At 42.2% G+C, this 23,922-nt stretch overlaps 1 protein-coding gene across 2 annotated transcripts in view; it reads right to left on the bottom strand.

The window, feature by feature from the left end:
• Nucleotides 1-225: 225 nt before the first annotated feature.
• The window catches only part of BSPRY (B-box and SPRY domain containing), a 191,505-nt gene continuing 167,808 nt past the window's right edge, over nt 226-23,922 (bottom strand). For both annotated transcript variants that reach the window (XM_069609895.1, XM_069609894.1), the window contains exon 6: nt 226-3,135. In XM_069609895.1, coding sequence (XP_069465996.1) covers nt 2,612-3,135 — 524 coding nt within the window. In that variant the 3' untranslated portion in view covers nt 226-2,611. The remainder of the gene's footprint in view (nt 3,136-23,922) is intronic.

Raw genomic sequence — 23,922 nt, 5'->3', positions numbered from 1 at the left:
CTCGACTGCTCGCAGAGCAAAGCAAGACATGTGTCGCGGAGTCCCAGCAAGGTCCAGAAATGTCCTGCACAGTCGATTCCATGAATTGACGCAGGGGATTTTGCACTCGGAATAGTCTGCAAAGTCCCTTTTTTTCCACACATATTATTCCATGATTCAGGCCCAAAGTGTCTACTGCAAAACCTAACAAAAAACGTTAAAAAGGTAATTCACTAGAGAAGGAAACAGAAGGATTGGGCTTGTAATAATGTTTAACACATCTGTTTAAGGAAGGCACAGTTGCATCAGTTCAGTGCAAAAAGGAGCCTAATGACAGTTTTGGAATTGGGGACATCACATTTTTGCAAAAGCACTGCATCCTCAAAAATCAATGATACCCATGTCATAGTAGTGCAGAGGTGATTACAATTCCTAGCTTTTGTCTCAAAGATATTGATGTGAGGAAACGAAAATAGTAATAATTCAGTACACAAGTGCAAAAGTAAAACCTAGCCCACACAAATCGTCATCGAAATCCGTTGGTTATAGAAGTTTGTGAATCTAAGTGAAAACATTTGAAATAATGTTAACATTTCTAAAGGAAGTTGGGCTTGGCTCATTTGTTAAACAATTCCAAATAACTTGTATAACATTTCCATGCAATGTCCAACTGTTTTTTTCACATGTATGTGACAGTTGTAATACTTTTTAACAATCTGAACTTTTTGAAATGGTATAGAAGTAAAGTTTAACCTGTTAACACTCTCAACACTTTTTTTGAAAGTTACAAACATTATTCTTAAGTTAACTTAAATGCCAATATTTTTCAAAGTTTATTTAATGTGTTCACAACCATACCCTTGGATCAAGAAAATATTAGCTTTATTTATAATTTTAAATCAAACTATTCAACATTAACAAGCACAACTTTCCAAATATTCTAGTGTTTTCGTGAATGATATTATAGGTTATTTATAACACGCTTAATACCCAGAGGTTTCTAAGCACGGACCTGGGGATCAAACCTGTGGTGCTCTGTGTCGTCTTGCTCCCAATGTGAGTACTTTGCCCCTGAGATATCCTCCCGAGAGGTTTAAACGTTTTTTTTTATAGTATTGAATAAATATATGCTTCCTACTGAAAGTTATCAGTTGGTTATATGTATCTTTCAACTACGCCCCACTTATTCCTGTGTAACCTTTCATTGAACAAATGTAACATTTTCAATAATCATCGCTATATCTATTATCTTTTTGATTAACAACCTAATCCTCGCTATACCTAATATCTTTTTGTCTAACAACTCAATTTTTCAATCTCGTTACTACCTGTAAACATTTAAAGAAAATGTCCAAAATGTTCAAAATTATATACAACCTTTACAATAACTAGCCCAACTTTATCAAAAGTTATAATTGTGATTTATAACTTTTAATAAACAATGGCAACTTTTTAAACATGCTATAAAATTCGTATGCAGTTTTATAAAGTTGGAATTGTTAAAGCAAACAGTAGCAACATTATTTTTTAAATTAAAAATGTTGTGTTAACTATGTAAAATGTATTATTTTGAAGTCATTTTAATTTTCTTGTGAAATGAAATTGCATTCACCAAGAAGTTAATATTAATGGCAAAAGGCTGCAAACTGTATATTGCCCAAGCATTACCAAAAACTTGTGATCCACACTTTTGGTCAGGAAAATTTCCCCCAATTCTAATGGTAGCGTAAGTTCCTCGTAAACCTTGTTGATAATAACACAACAGCATTAAAAAGAAAGGCAAAGTTTCAATAAAAATAAATCCACATTGGCTGAAAATTGTGCCATGGAAATGGAAAGGATTAAAGTGTCTAGTGTTCGGTGACGTGCATTGTAGGATTTGCATTGCAATACATGGAATTTCCTGATTAAGCTGCGGTCACAGCAGTTGCCAAGTGTAGGTAAAATGCATCTTCATTTTGAGACCCGATCCCTGATAAAGACCTTGTCCTTCAGTGACATTCAAAGTAAAATGTCCTCCCTCTGTTCAATTCTTCCATTTAGTGCTGGTGAAAAATTGTGCACGTTTAACTAATGACAACGTTTTGGCTCTTTGACCTCCACAAAAAGATGCCTGATGGTATGAGAAACCTGTACATGACTGTTTTAAATATGCTTTCTTTCATGAAGTTTTTTTAAAATATGTAGTGTACAGTAGACTTTCACAGTGCACCTCTACCCCTGTGGCGCATTTTACCATTCCTAAATTCTAACACAATGTGTCCCATCTTGTTGTTTGTCCCCTGCTTGTATCCACCTCAAGGCAATTTGACCCATTCCACATGGGGTGTTGTCCATTTCAGATGAAAACTGAATACCTAATGCATTATAAGGAGAATTCAACAGTCTAGAACTGGCTAACAGAAAGGATAGCTTAATCTTTGAATACTACAATAAAAAGGTACATGTTCCTTCTGTTTCCCATTCTGTTTTCTGAATTATTTGGGCAACTGCCCTTCAAATACAAAGGTTTCCCAGGAATCGCTCCATCCATTCGCAATGGTCTGAGTATGGTAGATTGTTCACTGAAACTCAGAATGGTCAATCATCTTTGTTAGGCTTTCATTCACTCTAGTCTCTTCCATGGTGAGCACTACGTGATTGTTATACAATCATCTGCTACAGCAAAGACCGGAAACACAGGGGCTGTAAACATTGCACGGTGGGAGTAGAGCACTACACAGGAACCAGGGTCATAGAAAAGCAGCTCTCCTCCTTCCATGTCCACAAGCACACCGATCTGCTTTGGACATTTTACAAGTTCCACTGTTTGGTTCTGGCTATCATGAGAGAAACGGAATTCCTTGTCGTAGCGGGAAAACACCCAAGAGGCCATGTTATACCCTAATCGCGAGTCGTTTTCAGAGCCCTTGCGCTGCATTGAGCTGTATGCAATTCCAACCTTGTAAGCCACACTCTTTTCAATGTTTATCCTCCAAGCATGGACCCCCGCCTGGAAGCTCTTTGTGGCAAAGGCGTTTGGCCAGAAATTGAATCGCTCTGGACAGTCTTGGTATTTCTTTGGTTTCTTAGGAACGAATGTTAAGGTTTTCTTGTCTTCAGACATGATCAACAAAGGGCTGATGGTCTTCTCGTCAATAAAAATATCTTCTATATCTGCAAGGCAAGAATGCAGTTTAGTACTATTTCTGTGTACAAATAATTGCATAAATGAATATGATATGTGAAATGACCCGGAGAAGGCTTGTCACAGACCATCTAGCACAGGGCCCAATGACCAGCTTGGCAGAAATACCACCAAACACATTTACCATAACCACCAGGATATGGATAACTTGAAACTTGTGTGAAACGCTCCTGATTCCGAGTTGGTGCTATCCCCTGTTATGTAGTCACATTGAACAGTATTGGGGTTGGTGGTAATTCAGCCAGTGGTAGTTTCTACAGTTTTTGGAGATAAAGTGGAGAAAGTACCTCCTGAAAAGTGGAGGAAGTATTTCCTCTACTTTCGCCTACAAACCTGTGCTATGGTGGTGCAGTGAAAGTGACAGTAATTCTATTACCATCATTTCTTTTACCGCACCAACATACTCTTAATGAGGCCCACTTGCCCTGTCGAAAAAAAAAAATCCCATTTCTAACAGTTTCGCTGATCATTGTTCAAATGTCCACATTCTTACAGGCTTCCCGGAGTGCAGTGAGAACCTGGGGAGCGCCTGCGCGCATGTTATTTGTATCCAGAAGAGGACAGACTGGAACATTCTACACTCAGCCGGTTATGCTCACCCAGATTAATTTTGATCATTAGACTTTTTTTATTTCAAGGATGAATTTTAGGGGATGAAAATGTACAGAGCCAGTATATGCCAAGTGGGCTTGGGTTGAGCCAAAGTGGCAATTAAAACATTTCAAAATGAAAATATGACTATGGACAGGTTGATAATGCAAAAATGAAATAAATATAAAATAAAATGCACTCAGGAAAGGGAGGTAAGCTTAGCATAATTATCTAAACTGAAGGAGACTAAAGGTCGCATGTATTGAATTCGAATTGACTTTTAATGATTGCCAATTTCCTTTTTCTTTTTTGAGATCTGTTTTAATGGGGGCTTATGGGGGTGCGGTTTCACTCTCCATATTCAATACACACCTCCCCATTTTACACACCATCGCCCTGATTTTTCCCCTTTTTATAGCCCTTCCTGATTTATATTCCATTTGCCAACATTCTTTTTCTCAATGGCGAGTTTGAATTGGATGGATTCTCAAAGGAATGCTGGAATTGGCAACTGTTCATGAGACTCAAGGCACCCCTGACTCTGAATACAAAACTCCACTCGGACAACCCCAATCTCTCCAGCCTGGAATGGTAATGTTATGAAAAGTGAGAAGCCATGCCCCTCAAGGTCAATGAGACCAATGGTCATTGAGAAACCGCAAGGGCTGTTGTCTAGAACCTACTGCAGCACACATGTAACAGGCCTTTAAGCACAATTTGATTTGTCTGCCGAATCCAAACTTTAATCACTGTAGGTAAGTGAGGATGGGAATTATTGGTCTAAAGTAACTGATATTTCAGCGTCTTGAAAGCAGTATATGGCACACACTTTGGATTAGCACGGACGCCATGATTCTTATACAAGAGCTCATTAGGATTGTCATTAGAGAAAGTAAAGTTTCAGCCAAAGTCCTAATTTAAGACTGATATTTCAGGAACTGGAAACAAAACACTACAAGGCGTGTGCTTTGGACACAGGGCGTGCCCATACTATATGGTAGAGTGAGAGCTTCAGTTTGGCCTAGACCAGCAAAAACAAGCTCTCAGGTTCCATGTTCATGTTGACCATACTTTGAGAATTAAACTTCAGTCAGCGGGACTACAACATCTACACAGGCTAACAGAGATACATGCTCTAAATTAGGTTTTCCCGAAAAGGGAGGACTTTCAATCGTAAACTGTTTCTCCACTGGCAAGCAGTGGCCGCCTGTTCATATTGGATGGTGGAGTAAAGCACCCCCCCACCCCCCATCCCGGGCATTAAGGAACAGGAAAAAGGAAGCTTCTTATCCAGCTGGAGAGCTACAGAATTGATCAGCTGTGAGGCCTGGCTGGAAGGCGAGCTCTTCAGGGCAGTATCATTCTGTGCCTGTAGAGACAGTGCATGCCCGTTGGCTTTCATGTGTGTTTGTGATGCAATCCTCAGCCAGGTGCAAACAGAAGCCTGATACAGATGCTGTCCATGCAGGCACAAGATGGTACTGGTGTGCACGTTATTAAGCTTGCCTTGTGGTGCCTAAAATATACAATGCCAGCATGTGAAGGACTGCAAATGCGTAATGTTTTGAGCTTGGCTTCCCCATGGCCTCTGTTGTGGTGAAATCAGTGAGCAGGAGGCAGACTGGTAATAACAAGGGATTTATTCCATAAGCCTGCTCCCAACATGGGTGCCGCACCTTCACTGGTGAAGGCAACCATCTCTCTCCTGTCCTCCATGCAGCGCATAGCATAGAGGCATTCAAAGGATGCCTCTGCGTGATCCGCTGCACGGTGAAGCAGCAGGCAGCCACCAGCCTCCAGACGGGTGGCTCATTGCTGAGGATGCCTGTATGCACGTCCCCCTTAACTAAACAAATTCAACTCATAGGGCCTCATTACAAGTTTGGCGGTAGCCTTGGCGGTAAAACCGGTAGGCTGATGACAATATTTTCAGGGCACTCGCGAATGGGCAATTACCGGTTCATTATGACCCGGTCAGATCCGGTAATTGCCCATTCGCGGGTGCCGGAAAAGATGCTCCCTATTCCCATTCGCCCCCATAGCATAGCGCTGAATGGGAATGGGGAGTTCAGATGCATCCAACATTCTGTGCTCACGGGTGCCTTTCTGCCTGCCAGGTCGCACCTGGCGGGCAGAAAGGCACCCGCGAGCACAACTCGCAGTTTGCCGGTCCGGGAACTATGGCCCATAGTCTTTAAATCTGAGAGGTGGTCGCTGCACACGTGCACCATAACGTTCTTGTCCGGCTCGCAGCCCCTCGTGCTTCTGCAGGCTGACCTCAATGTGCATCTCCGGAAATTCCTTCTTCAGAGCTGCTGCTCGCCACATCACCCTCCGCACGATCTGCGCATTGACCTGCCACAACACTGTCACTTAGGACCGAGGGGTCATAATTCCCTGCACCTACAACGGGCTTCCTCTCACCTTCCACCTACGACACCACGGAAACATCTCCACTTGCACCACCTTCACCACCACTACCGGACAACTCTTGTTGTACCGCCTGGTGCACCACTCCACTACCTTCACGCACACTGCGCTCCATCTTATGGCATTTCACCAACTGACTTAAGCTCCATTTTGTATTATCCTCAAACACAACAACACTACCCTTAACCTTACAAATCCTCCTGGGAGCAGACAAAGATGGAGTGCCTGCACCTCTCACTCTCAGGTTTCTTACCCTGACAAGGTCACCAACCTCAACTTGATCCATATTCACACGTTTCCTACTATCATATAAGCGCTTATATCGCTCCTGGCATTTCTCCTGGCATTTCTTTGCTCTACTGACAAGTTCCTCTATGTTCACTTTAACTGGACCAGAGGTCCCTTGCCATTCTGGGGTCAGCTCATCAACTGTTTCCTGACCTTCAGTGCCACAAAGGGCATAACGCCTGTAGTGGAATGGGGCGTGGTCCTGTAAGCCCAGAGCATGTCACGAATCAAACGCTCAACTTCTAAATTGGACAATTTGGCTAACTGAAGCGTCCCTTTCACCACCCTATTGAAACGCTCCACCATGCCATTCTGACGCAGATAGTATAAAGCTGTAGTCTCATGACGAACTGCTGCCCCTCTCAAATAATCAGCCACAAGATTGGACTTGAACTGCACACCATTGTCTGTCAATACACTGAAGGAAACCCTTCCATTCTGAAAATGGCATCAAGAAAATCCACCACAGACTTTGCAGTGGTGTTCCCTGACCACCCCACACAAGGCCACTTGCAATGTTAGTCCATAAGTATAAAATAAATCTCTACCCTTGATAACACTTAGGTAACAGACCAATAATATCCAGGGCTACTCTCTCCCAAAGCCTGGCGGGAACTTTCATGGGACACAATTGGGGTTTGTCACCACATGCGACTTATCGCTGGATGCACATGGGACACAATGCCTAACTAGGTGTTCCACTTGAGTATCCATGTTGGCCACCAATATGCCTCTCTCACCCTCTTGATCATATTCCTTCCTCGATGTCCTTTGTGAGTGATCTCAAGAATCAGACTCTTCATGCCCTTTGGAGGAACACCTTTCTTACCTCTGCACAAAACTTCACCATCCATCCACAGTTCTTCTTTAACCTGTTCGAACTGAGCATATACCCCAACATTTCGTTTTGGCAGCCAACCTTCAAAAACTGACGCACCATAGCCATCTCTTTGTCTGCCTCTCCACATGCCATTTGGCCAGGTCCAATACTCCATCCTGACCAATAGTTGCAATCATGGACCATCCCTCCTCACAAATTGGTTCCTCTCTGAAGAAGAAGATGGGAGAAACAGTCTGCCACAACATTCCTGGAGCCTGGCACATAGACCACAGAAAATGTATACTCTTGGAGGGCTAGAGCCCACACACATTCTTTCCACTCAATGCCTGAAATAAGGGCTTATGATTAGTTTTCAAGATGAATGGCAAACCCCACAAAATAAAATGAAAGTGGTTGGCGGCCCAAAAACAAGCCAACACCTCCATCTCCACAGTGGAATAATTCCTTTCCGGCCCTTACAAGGCTCTGGAGGCAAACACAATTGCACATTCCCTGGCCTCCTGAATCTGAGCAGCCCCAAGGCCTACCCTGCTGGCATCCATCACTAGGATGGTCTTGCAACAGGGATTAAACATGCTAAGAGTGGGAGCGCTGGCAATGCTGTTCTTCACATGGGAGAACGCTCCTTCACATTCCGTGCCCCATATGAACTTCCCTCAAGGGGGCACAAATGGTGGCAAAGCCTTCTACAAACTTTGAATAGTGCTCGGCTAAGTCCAAGAATGCTTTTAAAGCATCCTTGTTCTGAGCTGCTGGGGCCTTCAGTACTGCCTCCACCAAATTAACCTTTGGCCTGATGCACTGCCAGTCAATAATATTCCCCAGGTACGACACCTCCGTCATTCTTAACTTACATTTCTCTTTTTTAACAGTGAGACCAGCTTGGCCCAAAATCCTCAACACCTCACCCACACATTCCTCATGACGCACAGGATGAGGGGTGAACACTAGAATGCCGTCCTGAAAGCACTTAACATAAGACAACCCTTTAAACAATCTCTCCATGACTCTTTGAAAAACTGCTGCAGCACATGCCAACCCAAACGGCATCCTTTTAAAACTGTATGTGCCAAACGGCATAACAAAAGAAGTCAAAGATCTGTATTGTGGATGTAACACAACCTGGTGGTAAGCGCTAGATAAATAAATAGTGGAAAAGTATTTAGCACCGTGTAGGAGGGTGATCATTTCTTGCATCTTTGGTAATGGTGTCAATCCACCCAGATATTATTGTTGAGGGATCTGTGGTCTACACACATCCTAATGTTGCTGTCCCCTTTTTTGCAATTACCACAAGGGACAACCATTCAGCAGCTTCCATGGGCTCAATGACATCATTCAAACACAACTTGTCAAGTTCAGACTTGAGTTCATCTCACAGCAGCAGTGGAACAAGCCAAACCTTGTGTACATGGCACTTCTTAGTCTGGGTCCTTCTTGTGGACAATGAGACTGATAGGGACAAATCAGGGACAATGGGGTAGTTCCGGGTGAAAAGACAATGATATTAGGAAAAGCTGGGTGGTGGCAAGAGGCACTTCTGGGCACAATCAGAGTGTCATCTGGCAAACCAGGTAAGGTTGGTTGTGACACAGCAAAATGTTGTGAGTAAAGTGAGGGACAAGAGGCAAATTTAGGAAAGTGAAATGGGAAATTAAGCATTTTCAAGGCCAATGAAGGCAACAGGGTGGCAACCAAGCAGCCATTTTGATCATGTGTTTAAATGGGGCAATCTAGGAAATGTATTAACATTTTCTGGTAGCCTTATAGATAAGGCTACATTCTCCCAGATGATTTCAATGCCACTTTAATAACCTGTGATGCTAGTGTAGCTCCATTAAAACATGTTATCATGTTGGCATAATGTGTTTATGGGGGCAACACCAGCATTGGTTTAATGCTGACCTCCCAATTGTTTGGATGCAACATAGAAACTAGCATGAGAATGATTTGCATAACACGTATTTGTTGACACTGGCATCACTGTGTCTCGGTGGCAATGTAGATGTGTCTGGAGTGCCCCGGAATTGTTTGATGCCATTATAAAGAATATGATGTCAGTGTTGCTTCAGGAAAGCATCCTGCCTGCATTATAATGAATTTGACTTGGCTAACAAAGCCATTATTTCTTTTTAGACTGCCATCACACTGTTCTGGGGCATTTAAGATGCCAATGTGGTGAATTGTTCTAATGCTGCAAAACGAACCCTGCTTTGATTAAGCTAGCATCAAAATTCCCTGGGTTCGGGGGCAGACGACGAGCTCCAACCGTGCAAACCTTATAGAGCCTGCAAGCCCGAACTCCCCTGTAACACCCTGCCCAAATCTCGAAAAAGGTTTGGGATGGTTGAACTATCCAAATAGGTAGAGATTATGGTGTTTCATAGCTTGACCGTGCTTAATCACCACACTCTTCACTGCTTTTACTGGCATTGCCAGAGGCAGATGGCAAAGCAAAGTCCTTTTTTTCGACTAGTAAATCCTTGTTAAATGTAGACAACAGGAACAGAGGGATGAGTGTTTTGGCTTCACAGAATAAGAGGCGGACGGAATTAGGAGGACGCATTAGGTAAATTTATCAGCGAAACACAAATCTGTAAGTACATACTTCATGCAATAAAAAAGAACCTCTGTCATTCTAATTATCATCTCTGTTTCAAAACATGTCCCTTTAACATCTGAACATGTTCTATTCTGTGCTCAGACTATAGGGCTCATTATGAGTTCCCCGGTATTCTGCCAGTAATTCCTGCGGGATACCAGGGAATTACTGTTCCCTCTCCACCGCCGATATCCTGGTATTACCGGGATATTACGGGGGATGTATACTAATTGACCTTTCCACAATTAACCTCAGGAGAATTGACCTCGGGAGAATTGACCTAATTTAAAAGGTCAGTTAGTAAATATATGCAGGGGGAACCCCCCGTAAAACCCCACCCAATCCAAACACCCCTCCAGCCCCCCACCCAATACCCTTATATTATTTATAATCCAAAACTAACCCAATACATATATAAAATAACAAAAATAATATAAAGGTCAATTGTGCAGAATGTCAATTAGGACCACTATAATTAGGTCAATTATGACAAAAGGTCAATTGTAAAAGGTCAATTTGGGTAATACCATCACAGGAGGCGGAGATGTCAGTAACTCCCCACAACATAGAGTCCCTTAGGACTCCATGGGATGGGGTTGCCTGAATCACCGGCACCGTTAGTAACAGTGCTGATGATTCAGGCATTGATCTGCCACCGGCAGGTCAGGCCCGCCTGTAGATCAGAGCCCCTACTGGCAGATTGCAGTTAGCCATTCTGGAAAGGTGCTGGTATACGTTGTTACTGGCACTTTATATCCGAAGGGGCCAACTCGTAATGAGGCTGTATGTGGCTGCTAGAAGCATTGCTTACTAATAAGAGACAGAGCACTGCATCAATGCATGAGAGCTACATATTTATTTCGTGCTTGTTTCACTAGTAGGGTCTTTAAAAGGCATGATAAGCTAAGATTCCGGTAAGCTAGCTCAGCGGATTGAAGGCTCACCGCTGCAATCTGTGTGTGAGCTGCAGGTCCCAGGTACAAATCCTGGCAAAGCCAACACAGCCTTTCTTCCTTCCAAGGACAATAAATGAGTACCAACTTCATTTGGGTGATAATTGTATGGAAATGTTCTACGTATAGCGCTTTAGCAAAATCCCTATGCAAATAATAAACTCCTTATCACTAAAATTCACTGGAAATTAAGTAGACATCAGATGTAAAAAAGTGTTACGTTGGGTAATATTGCCTTTAATTCTGTTTTATCTAAAGCGGGTTATATCAAAACACGAGATCACATGTTTTTATTAGTATTAAAGATTATTTTTTCTCTCCACTATGCTATGCTGTAAAAGTGTGATGATTTTGTGCTGTGATTTATTCGAATTACTCGCTACAGCATAAAAATGCTGATTCCATTAAGTTAGGGCTATTAACCCCCATTTATGCATGTCCAGAAAATGCCCAGGCAAGCTTGTCTGGGTGTTATGTTATAGTGCTTTTGTACTCTGCTGAGTCATCACTGTAGTAGTTTCAGAGAACCGAATCCTTGTCCAAGGCATACTGTTCCCCTGCCTTGGGAAAGCAGCCCTTAGTTTGCTGGGAAGAATAGCGTGAGCAAGGATGAAGGAAGAGGAATGCAAAGTGAAACGGAATTTGCATATGCAGGGAGGGAGTTAGGCAGGCCCATGTTTGCACTTTTATGAATGCATGTTTGTCTTTATATATGGACTATCTTTTAAAGCGAGGCACCACAGAAGAGGATGTGTTCAGCTAATATATACGCACTGGGATTAAAAGGCAGTTTTGGAGTATTTTAAGAAAGCGATTTAGAAGCGTTGGATGCACAGGTCACTCAAGATCATTTTCGAACAATCCTGGGAGATATGTATGCTTAAAATACCTGCCATGTCTCCGTATGGTACAGCAGATGCACACTTCTGAGTAAAGATTGTGATGCTCCTAAGCCAACTCAAAAGCGCTCTGTACAGGGTGTGGTTAGCTAATGTTTGGGCGGGTGTCTTTTACCAGTAGCGCGGTACTGTGATATGCAATCTGTACACCCATCGGGATTAGTCTTTGGTCTGGTTATAATTGGCCCTAGATGAAAAGTAAATTATGTTTGTATTCTGTATAGCTCTTCATGCCACAATAAGGTAACCTCATTGCAATGGAAAGAAACATTCAGGCTGCGAGACGACAATGTAAGCACCAGTGTGCCCAATGTGCAGCACTGAATGGCCGCTCAGCCCCGAATGGCCATGCATGGCCAGTTCTATAGTACGGATAAGTGACTGACCCTGAAGACTCTTTCATTTAAGGGTGGTTTTCAGTATCCATGTTCCCCGCTGAGGATACAGCCCTGAGGCAGTTGCCTGGGCAGTCATTGTTCCAGCAGTAAACCTTTGAGGATTCCTGGGTTGTTGTGCAGACTGAGACTCTATGCGACAATTGCTGAGCTCCCCTGCAAACAGTCTGCATATTTATGCCCCATTTTTTAGCCCCTTGTGTTAGCTGCAATAGCCTATTTACATTAACAGGTGGAAATACATAGAGATCCAGATCGCTTCAGTGAAACTGCTCAGTTTAATGGACAGTCTGCTCATTCTACAGCCCTGAACAGTCTTCAAGGCCAAAGTCCCAGGGGACAACGTTCTTTCATCGTCAGGCATTTCAAAGCCTGCAGTTTAAACGTGTTTCACAGTTCATCGAAATTTTTTGGGGGTAGAGGGCAGATAAGTGATTGGGGGGGTTGGGTATAGATAGAAATAGGTGCAGGACGGGGGGATTGGGCGGGGGATGAAAAGATTTGATGAACTGTCAAACACTTTTAAATTGCAGGCTTTCAAATGCCTGATGATGAAATGACATAGAACCAGTCCCAGGACACGCTTCTGACTCAGAATGGAGAAAATGGGTTGGAAAACAAATGAATTTGCCCCAAGAAAAGACTCTATGGCAAGAGAAATTGTAATCTGATGAGCGTATATTCTTGGATATGTTTGTTTCCTTGCCACTAGATAAGGCTCCAGCACTGCACGTGAGGGTCACCCATGGGAAGCATCACAAGCGACAGAGGTGCTCCCCTGTGAAGAGTCAGGCTGCTACCTCTGGAACCTTTTAACTGCGAAGAAAAGGCAGGAGAACCCAAAGGTCACCTCGAGGAGAATCCAAATGCCTGGCTGAAATGCACCTAAAAGACAACCCCTTGTGGATGAAAGAATTGCTCCTGAAGAAGAGGCAGATTTCAGGAGGAAGAAGAAACACGCAATTCAGCAACTGGGGAATTGGAAACTGCTGTAAGGAGGGTTTTCCAGAATATCTAGTAGTGTAGGGTTCTGGGAAGTGAACCTAAGTGAATGTGAAAAGTTTACACAAAGTATAACCAAATCTCTTACTGGCAGAGTCTGTGAGCAGTAAGGCCCAGACCGAGGAGTTCAGGTGATTGATGTAAAGACAGTTAACATACAAAACGGATGTCATGCAATAGATTTCATGCATTGGGCTAAAGATACTGCAAGTAAATACAATTATATATACACATACATCACAACACAGGGGTCCAGTCGGGGACACCAACCACATTAAAATTCAGTGGTTAAGTAATACACTGTTGGAGGGTGTAATTTGGAGGACAAGGCGAGTTATTGTCAGCTTTATAAAATTATGAAGAATGCCAACATTTGGGAATTTAACTTAAGTAATTCAATACTATCCTAGGAACACATGAACAACAAGAGCTCAAGGCAAGTACACCGTGTAGGATACTTCGGGGGTATTTAGAATAGTTAACAAAGTTCTCCCATAGGATTCAATGGGGCTCAACACAATAGTCAAGTGCATTTGTATAGCGACAATTTGTAAGGTAGTACTTGCAGGTTTCCTGTAGATGAAAAAAGGCAGCTACCAATTCAATCTGTCTAAGGGGATCCCAGACAAGATTCCTCTACTCAGTTCTGCCACCAGAGGTAAGGCAAAGGTAGCTGCAGGGAAGGGTTTTATTTATTTATTAACATTTATAAAGTGTGCAGCAGCCCTGAGGCATCGTGGCGCTGAATTTATTGAATTCAGTAGTGAACCGGGGCTCCATAAAAAGGGTATGCAGCTGGGTGCATCGAAACCCACAAAAAAAAGACCAACAACTCCAAGTAAGTCAGAGCCATTCGCGATAACAGTTCTCACTGATGGGTGCTGTGTTGAGAGTCCTGGGGATGAGGGTGCAGAGATGGCTTCTTTCCATAGCTGGGTCCACTGGTTTGGAAGTGTCATCCTCCAATCCTGACCTCACTGATCCTGGAGCACCAAGCTGGACTTTAGGCTTCCAGAGACCGAGGACCTCTTGTGCAGCACCCACAAGGAAGGTAGGCGATGATGATGCAGCAGGTGCAGAATTTGGTCCTTGTGACCCAGCAAGTGTCAGCCAGCACGGAAGAAGGTAGATGGAGAAGCTCTGCTCTAGCAAGGCCCCACTACCTGGTGGAGAGCATCAGCAGCAATACCACAAACATTGATGGTCCCTAAATGGGTTAAGCAGTTGTGCTGCTGTGAAAGCTACAAAGTGTCCAGGCACTGATGAGACACCACCCCAGAGGTTGCAGGCCAGCTATAGACCCACAGCTTTCAGGAGTTTCTAGGGGATGGCCAATGTATTTGTACTTATTTTATTTATTGAATATGTATAAGGCACACAATATAGCAAAACAGTGTTTACAGGCACCACAAGACAAAAAAAGTCGGTGGGGGCGCAGGGGAGATAAAAACAATAATGATACTACTAGGCCTTGTGACATTTGGATCATGCAAGTGCAGTAACAAGAGGTGGAAAAGGGGAGGGGACTGGTGGGGCCAGGGGGCTAAGTGACATTCAGGGGAGGGGCAAAATGCAGGGGGGGAGAAAAAGGCCCATGGGCTACGCAAGTGCTGTGGGGATGAGATGAAAATGAAGTGCAAAGAACCAGTTGCTTTCACTGACCCCACTGATTCAACACTGTGTAAGCCTCCCCTGGTCAATAGAGAGCATAGCTTCACTGTCCAGGAGTTAGCGTTGGCCGCACGTGCCATAGCAACAGCTTCCAGGTGTCCCTCTGTAGCCTGTTGTGCTTGAGATCTTCAGTTCCAGTGGTAGTTCACTTGCATGGCTTCAGATCCCCTTTTGAGACACAGAATCTTGGGTCAGGGAGACCCCAGCCCATTTATCAGAGGACCTGAATGATTAAAACTCTGAATGACTATCCAGTTATAACTAGTCCACTCATGACCTCACTCTGGTTTGGATGCTGATTGGGCAGTCTATAACTCCCTGCCCATACCAACTAGTTTTCGGCGCATCAAGGCTACTTCTATGGGTCTGGCCAGAACCTGTGATGAGCATTATCATGTATAGCCATTCCCTACTTATGCCAGGGATGAAGATGGCCAACAAAGTCAGTGAGCTAACAAGTCAGGGCTTAAACAACAAGATACTCCATTTTCCCCGCTCTGGTGGTGAAATGGCTACTTCTATGAAGACTGAACTTTGAACCAGTCGCAACACCAGTTAAGTGGTTGGGAACTACCCTTTGGAATTATCACCACATGAAGGTGGGAGGCATTCAAACTTCGAGGTACAAAGAGCTAGCTAGTATAAAAGTGGCCAGACAGTCGCTGAAAGCTGCAAGGCGAGAGTGGGGGCACCAAGAAAGACCTCTTGTGTAGGCTGAGCTACTTTTGAGACCACCTGCCTATTCCAGACTGGTTATCATGTAGCAGGACCTCACTTGCCACAACCCTCAGAAAAGCAACCATTCCAGGCAGGTTGCATGGAAGAGCTTCAACCTCTTGCAGATATAATGCCACGAGACATAGAGGACCGCAAATTGAACACATACTGATAAACCTTTTTCTGTGCTCAATGCCCATGTCTCCAGTTTTCTGATCCATGCTGCCTCTCTATGCGAGATAACTGAATACAAATGGGATAAATGTGAGGGTCATTGCTTCAGTGTGTTGGCAGGTGAATGCAGGAGGCTGGAGGCGTACTGCGCAGTGGTCGAAATGAGCGGGAACAGTCGGGAGTGGCCTTCCACTACTTTTATTTTTTACTGTTGACAGTTCCACTACATTTTATAACCGTTTAAACCATTCAGGAACTGTTCTTTGTGAAGTTAAATCACCCTTCTCTACCATCCAATAGCAGTTACAGCTAAACTGAAATTTGTTTCAACATGATTGGCTGTCAACCAGCAGGGTTGCAACCAATGAAAGATGTGTTGCATGTTGCTCCCTTACAGCCTACGCTATCCCCTGCCGGAGTCACAGTTCCACTGCTTTTTTTGGCACACTTCTACCACTGGGACTGTGGCATTTGCCATTCTTTTCTTTATCCACATAACATGGTTCGTGTTTGACACCATTCAGCGTATTTTTTTGACAGACCGTTTGCTTCTTTAGAGCTTACAAATACATATGTTGCAAACTTAGCTTTTTACCATCTATATGACTATGAAAACTCATGCATTATTTCATCTCAGCATCTTATTTTCAATTAGTTCGATATTTTGTGATTTTCTCTTTTAAAGGTAGACTAATATGGCGACCAACGTTTGTGCATCATTTATTCAGGCACTTTCACATACTGCAAATTTGTTATAACTACCAAGGAAACATTTCCAGCTTTTTAAAAAATGACTGTAGCAATTATAACCTTTTTAGTTTACAATCCCTAATGTAAAATTACTAACTCATTTGGGAACTTTGTAACCAGTAAATCCCATTTTTGAAAGTTATTTATGAACTGGCAACATTTTTGGAATTTTGTTTTCTTTGTGGAAGTGTGTGATGGGGGAGTTTCTGAGTTGTGTTGTTCACGTTAGACCATGGGTAAGAGGTCTCCTATTTGTTACCCATGAAACACTACATGTATCAGGCCCTGGTTGAATTAGTGTCATGGGTGTTATAGACCTGTCACATCTTCATTAAAGACTCAGGAGCCACATATATATGAACCACACTTTATCTCCAAACAAACTCCTCTGAAACTTTCTTCATCAACCCCCAAGATTCTAGAACTCCCAAACCATTCCTTTACAGGTTCTGTAATTCTCACCAGCATAACTACATATACTTTAATAACAATAACAATAACACACAACAACCCCCCCATACCTATCATCATATTTCATCCCTGAAATATAACAAGTAAATTTGTATTTACAAATTAGCAGGCTCATGTTACATCTGCTTAATTAAACGGGTTGGTCGCCGACTCACCCTACAAGGACGATCCCTTGAAAATAGATCCTGTACTTCAGGATTTACATGACCCTGAGACTTTACTAACAAAGAATTTTCTAAACAATTATCAGAATCCATAGGGTCATCATCACCAAAAGGAAAGGTGATATCCTCAGACACCTTAGTTACATCCTCATCTGCATTCCTTGTTATTTCACATTCCTCTCCTGCAGCAGTCACCATGCGACCCTTGATCCTCACAATCCTCAATGGCGAGGGCTTGTAACTGGAATCCAATTTTCTACATTGTCTTTGTTTCACTAGAACAGAATCTCCCACCTTTAAATTATTTTCACGTGAATGTCTCTTGAGATCAGTCCATTCTTTAATGCTCTTCCTCCTTAACTTATCTCTTTCTCTGATTTCAGCATCCTCGACAAGTGTGTAATCTTCTATTTGTGGGAGTCTGGTTCGAGGTTTATATCGAATCATCAAACTAGAGGGTGCATATCCAGTCATTTCATGAGGAGTATTATGATAACTTCTCAGCATTTGAGATATTGCTTGGGGCATTGACATGTTATCCACTAACGCTTTCTGTCGAGTTTTCTTTAATGCATCCATGAATCTTTCAGCCATACCATTAGCTTGTGGCCATAATGGTATGATTTTTTTTATGTTTAAATCCCTAATGAGTAGCAAATTTATTGAATTCATGACTCTGAAATGGTGGTCTATTATCTGTCTTGACAACATTCGGGACACCCCATTCACTAAACAACTCTTCTAGAACCACTGCAACATGGTGAAAAGCAGTAGAAGCCAAATGTTTGACCAATGGAAAACGTGAATATTCATCTATAGCTACTAGAAGATATCCTCCTTCTTCAAGTGGACCAGAGAAATCAAGTGCCACTCTATTCCAAGGACAATTGGGGGAAGGGCACCACTCTTAGAGGTTGAGAATGTTGTTCAGACATAGTCACTTGGCAGGCAAGACAGTGTTGTAAGACATCCTCAACAATGATATCCAAATAAGGAAACCACCCTTGATTCCTGAGAATTTTCTTTGTATTTGCAACTCCCCGATGTCCCTCATGAGCTAACATGACAAGTGCTTTACGCAAACTTTTTGGTGCTACTAACCTATTTCCTCTCAGCAGTAACCCCTGTTCAGTTGAAGACAATTCATTACTCACTCTGGATATCCTCTCGAGACCTTTTTGATCCACCTCTCCTTCTACTTGAATCTTACTCCAGCACTTCCATTTACCTTCATTGGTAATCTTAATGTCCATTTGAATTGTCAGATCTTCCTTGCTTCTTTCCAAGAATATCTCCTTAGTTATTGATACCTAATGCATTAAGTGATAGGTACGACAGATATTCTTCTGCTTCATCTTGCATTTCATTCTCAGGCCCCTCTTTTGGATGTCTTGATAAGTAGTCTGCTGGATTCACTTCTTTTCCCGGTTTATGAATGATGTTATAATCATATTCCTGTAGACAAATTCCCCATCTCTCAATTCTTGGTGCCATTTTAACTCTGGGATTACCAAAAAAGACAAGAGAGCCTGATGATCTGTAATTAAAGTAAATGGTCTTCCGATTACAAAATGATGGAATTTCTCACAAGCCCATACCGCTGCTAGACTTTCTTTTTCTACTAGCGAATATGCTTGTTCCACAGAGCTCAAGGCACGACTCGCATAAACCACAACATGTCTTACATTATCTCTTCCTGGTTCTATTTGTGCTAATATAGCACGCAGACCCACTGGGCTCACATCTACTGTGACTTCAGTCTCCCATTCAGGATTGAAGTATTCTAGTTGCCGTTCCTTTGCTAAATCCTTCTTTATCAATTCAAAACTTGCCATACACTCCTCCTTCCACTGAAACTGAGTATCTTTCTTTAGCAACTGTCTCAAAGCATTAGTCATTGTTGCATAATTCGGTAAGTATCTTGTACAATACCCAGTCATCCCTAAAAACAATCTTACTTCTGCTACATCCTTAGGAGACTCCAGGTCTAGTATAGCATTTACTTTCCCTGGGTCCGGTTTAATGTCATTTTCTGAGAATATGTGTCCAAAGAATTTTAAACTCTTTTTGTTTACCTCACATTTTGGACCATTCAGAGTTAATCCATGTTCTTGAAGAATCTCACACACTCTCTCCAATGCCTCATCTTGTTGGCTCTGATTTGTTCCGTATACCAATATATCATCACTATAATTAAATGAATCTTTTACCGGTGCTATAACTCTTCTTATTGTCTCTTGAAATATCTCTGCCGCAGAAGAGATGCCAAAACTCAGTCTCTAATACCTTTACAAATCATCATGTGTTGTAAAAGTGGTCATGGGTCTTGATTCCGGATCAATTGTTAACTGATGATACCCTTGGTTCAAATCTAATTTTGTGAATCTGGTAGCCTTATTTAAACGAATCATCATGTCCTCAATGTTGGGTCCTGGGTGTCTCTCTCTTTGTATTGCCGTATTGGGAATTCTCATGTCCAGACATAGGCAAAGACCACCATCCGCTTTAGGGACTACCACTAATGGGGACACCCATGGCGTAGGACCACCCTCCACTCTTTCAATGATGTCATTGTATAATGGCTGCTGTAGCTCTTTAGATACTTTGTCTTGCAAGTGAAACCCAATCCTTCTGGGGTGTTGAGGAATGGGATGTATTGTCGGATCAATATGCAAATGAATCATTCTATCTTTAAGCTTTCCTACACCGTCGAACAATTTTGGAAATGTTTCTTTTATTTTCTCCAGATCCATTGTTTCTTCTGCAAGGGCATATACTTTATGACACTTTGAAGGATATCCTTGTATTTTTTTCCACCTGATCATATTTAACAGATATGAGTTGCAATTCTGTAGCGGCTTTACAACTGATGAGGCATCTCCCCATGCCGGGTACTTATAACATGCATGTTAGCTGTTACACATTTCCCATTATGAATTAAATCACATTGAAATTGCCCTTTTGATGATAATGGTTGTTTAGCACCCCATTGAAATATGATTTCCATCAACCTTTGATGGTTTTAAAGGATACAACGTCGCAATTGCCCCGTACGCCTTGTAACTCATCACATTTACAGTTGCGCCAGTATCCACCAGAAATGGTATTTCATGACCACCTAGTCTCACAGTGACTTTTACGGCTGTTTTCTCCTCTCCATTATCATGTATCATTCTCACATACTCCTTACTGTATCTATCATATTCCTGATATTGATATTGATTTTTATTTCCATCATCTTCTTTTAGTGACGGGTTCTCATATGGATCTTCTATCTGCTTTCCATCTTGATTTTGATGCTGATACAATTCCATACGCAATTCCAGTCCTTGATATCTTTGTTCAAGCATCTCTATTTGCAGATTGTCCATTGCTCTTACAAACCCTTGTTGTTGAACTGAATGAGATATTCCAGACACACCACTTGACTTTGCCATCTCCTTTTCTGGGAACTGTCTTGTGTTGAAACCTCTTTGACCATCATTTTTGCGATTTAAACTCATCTGTGCACTCGCTCCATATGCAGGGTTTATTAATCTTTCCCGGCACATTGTCTGGAAATTATTTTCTTGTCCACATCGCAAGCACAGTTGACCCATAGCAGGACATGGACCTTTGTGTGGGAATTCAAATCCACACCTATAACACTGTCTTTCAATTGGATTTCTTCGATTATTCCATCCATCTTGGTGTGTCATTGTTGCCCCCACACCATTTGAATATTTTCCTTGCCATGGTACACTTTGCCCTATTGCAGCAACAGAGTCTAGTCTCTTTGGATTTTCAATATTCGCAGCTTGAGCATCAACTCTTTCATATACTCTTGCTAACTCTAAAACTTATTTTAGAGGAAGTGGCTTCTTCAACAAGTGTTTCCTGAACTGAGGCGATACGCATCCCTCAATTATTCTCAGCCTTATTGCTTCATTGCCATTGTAGTTTGCAAAATCACAATTCACTGCTTTGCGTTGTAGTCTCAATGCAAATTGAGCAATGGATTCATTTAGGCCTTGTATGCATTGATTAAATATATACCTCTCATAATCTTTGTTTGTCGGAATGATTAACTTGTTATTGATAGCTGCTATTAAGAGTTGATATGTGGCTCTTTCCTCTGTGGGTATTGTTTTTATGACAGTGTTTAGTTCATTACCAACTATATTTATGAATATGTCCAGTTTGTTAACAGCGTTTTCATTTCCCACTGCTCTTAGAAATCTCTCAAATTCATACAGCCATTCCTGCCATCTCTGACCTTGATCATCCTGTGGTTCTAGCCTAAAGGGATTTGGCCGTCTTAAATAATTTAATGGGTTCATGGCTAATAGTGCTCCTGCTGCCAAATGGAGCTGAGTCTCCATTTGCATTGTCAGACGACATGTTGTTAAATTGCAGTATTAATCTTCAGTATTCGATTCTTGTGTCTGTTTTCTTCACACTTCTTTATTGCTTATTTTATCTTTTGTTTGATTTGTTCTTGTCTTTGTTTTATTCTTGTATGTCTGATTATTATTTTGTGTCAAACATACTTTCTGCTTTACTCTTTGTTATATCTGGTTATCTTGTCCTCTTTCCATATTCTCAGTATAATATTTAATGATGTCTTATTTGTTTCACGAGTGCAATTTATTCGTTTTTGTTGCTTTATTTATTCATATGCATCAGGGTATGAGTGCTAGTGCTAGTCTATTGTATGCACTCTATGGCTTATTATTGCATCTTTATTTCATACGAAATCCAGTAGGTGGTGCCAGTGCCCTATGCACCCTCTGAGAAATACGGGCTACAAACAAAGGAACATTCAGTTTTTCAGTGCACCGATGCAAGAGAACTGCCCTGCGTTTAAACAATGTCTCTTGAATTATTGGCCTCTAGTTACAAAAGCTTTAACTGAGTTGTCCCCTTCTTTCAATGTCCGTTTTTTGTATTCCTCGTCGTTCGATCCTGGTTGCTATGCAACCTGGTGTTTATCTCCCAAGATGGCTGCACATTACTTCAGGTATGCGGGTCCTTTTTTCTAATTTTCCCTGTTATTTCTGCATTTCACACAGCCTTGAGCTTTCCGGCTCGCTCTCTGTAAGTGCTGTTACCTCTTCCTTTTAAATGGTGCTTTATACTTTTTTTTGTTTGCATAAATATTACTTTTTTTTTACTTTCATTGCCCTTATTATCTACCTTATTTGCTTCCTGACCCTACCCACTGCATGCGCCTTACCGTCTTTTGTCTTTTTTCTTCGTTTCTTTTCCGTTATTTTCTCGTTGTTTGCTGTCTATTACCCGTTCCTCTTTTTTTTTCTTCTTCCCTGTTCAGTGTTTCTTTCTCCCTTATGTTCTTTCTCCCTTATGATTCGTTTCCCCTCGTCGCCATTGTTATAGACATGTCAGATCTTCATTAAAGACTCAGGAGCCACATATATATGAACCACACTTTATCTCGAAACAAACTCCTCTGAAACTTTCTTCATCACCCCCCAAGATTCTAGAACTCCCAAACCATTCCTTTACAGGTTCTATAATTCTCACCAGCATAACTACATATACTTTAATAACAATAACACACAGCAATGGGTAGGGGGTCACTGAGTCAAAAACTGAAACTGAGGTCTTGGCATCGCAGCGGATAACCCCTAATAACTTGTATATCATGGAATGTGAATTGGCTGATTGACAACATCACACATTAAGCAATTCAAACCGGACATGGTTTTGTTGCAAGAGACATATTTTGTGGGCCACCATTTTCGATCCTGGGGAGGGCTCCCTTTAAGTCGAGTTTCCATGAAGGGTTCATAATGGATTCCTGCGTTGAAAAAGTCTCCCCCGTTTGTACTGAAAGCCTTGCAAAGTAACCAGAGCAGTGGATACATATTATATATGGGTCGATTGGTGTTGTATATATTCAATGTTGGCCCTTCTTAATGAGACGTTAGATGAGATCTGCTTGCTGGTACATGGGGCCCCAATGGGTAGGCTTGTAATAGTAAGGGACTTTAATCCAGTGAAGAATCTGGGACTGCACAGACGACATGGAAGAGAAGACGGTGACTGTAAGTTAACGAAACTGGTGACGTTAATGACCGTGATAGGGTTGGTGTGGCAGGCCAGATGCCAGCCCCACCTCCATACAAGATTTTCCAACTTTTCAGCGGCTCGCTCGCACATGTCACATATTGATTATATCTTCCTTCCTGAATAGAGTTCACTGGCATATCAGATATAAAATACTTAGCAAGAGGTATTTCAGACCACTCCCCATTTTTTTTCCCTCTGGAGTAAGTCCCTCAAGGGGTCAGGGGTTTGGTGTTTTAGCGCTTTCCATTTACTGGCTGAAAGCAGGGAAGGCCTCAGAGAGAACCGAGTGCTTTTCAATTAAAGCATATTCAATCATTACCAAGCATATACCATGGCGTACACATTTCTGAGAGGATCCCCTTAATGTATAGGAAGGAAAAAGACAGAAGGAATGAGGGTGAGGCATTGAAGAGAGATGCATGATTTTCGGAGGGATAGTGGGTGGGTGAGCCCTCAGATAGAACCAAGAGGGGAGAGGATTAAAGCCAAAGCAATGGATACTGCCTGGAGCTATATATGGGCTAAAAAGGCCAGGGTCTATGATTAATGATGCCTTTTCAGTTTACTACAGAATCCTGAACTAGGAGCAGAGGAAAGGCCCAAAGAAAGGATTTGAACAGTTTATTTCTGACCTTCCCATTCCTCTGTAGACAAATGAGCACATGGTTGCATTAGAGAAGGACCTAGCACAGCTAGAAGTGGAGGAAGCAATAGACCAAATGGAGGGGACGAAAAC

The sequence above is a fragment of the Ambystoma mexicanum genome, chromosome 8 (assembly GCF_040938575.1).
Source record: "Ambystoma mexicanum isolate Mex_15411 chromosome 8, UKY_AmexF1_1, whole genome shotgun sequence".
Lineage (NCBI taxonomy): Eukaryota > Metazoa > Chordata > Amphibia > Caudata > Ambystomatidae > Ambystoma > Ambystoma mexicanum.
The sequence above is the reverse complement of the archived record's forward strand: the minus strand, read 5'-3'. Positions and strand labels throughout refer to the sequence as shown.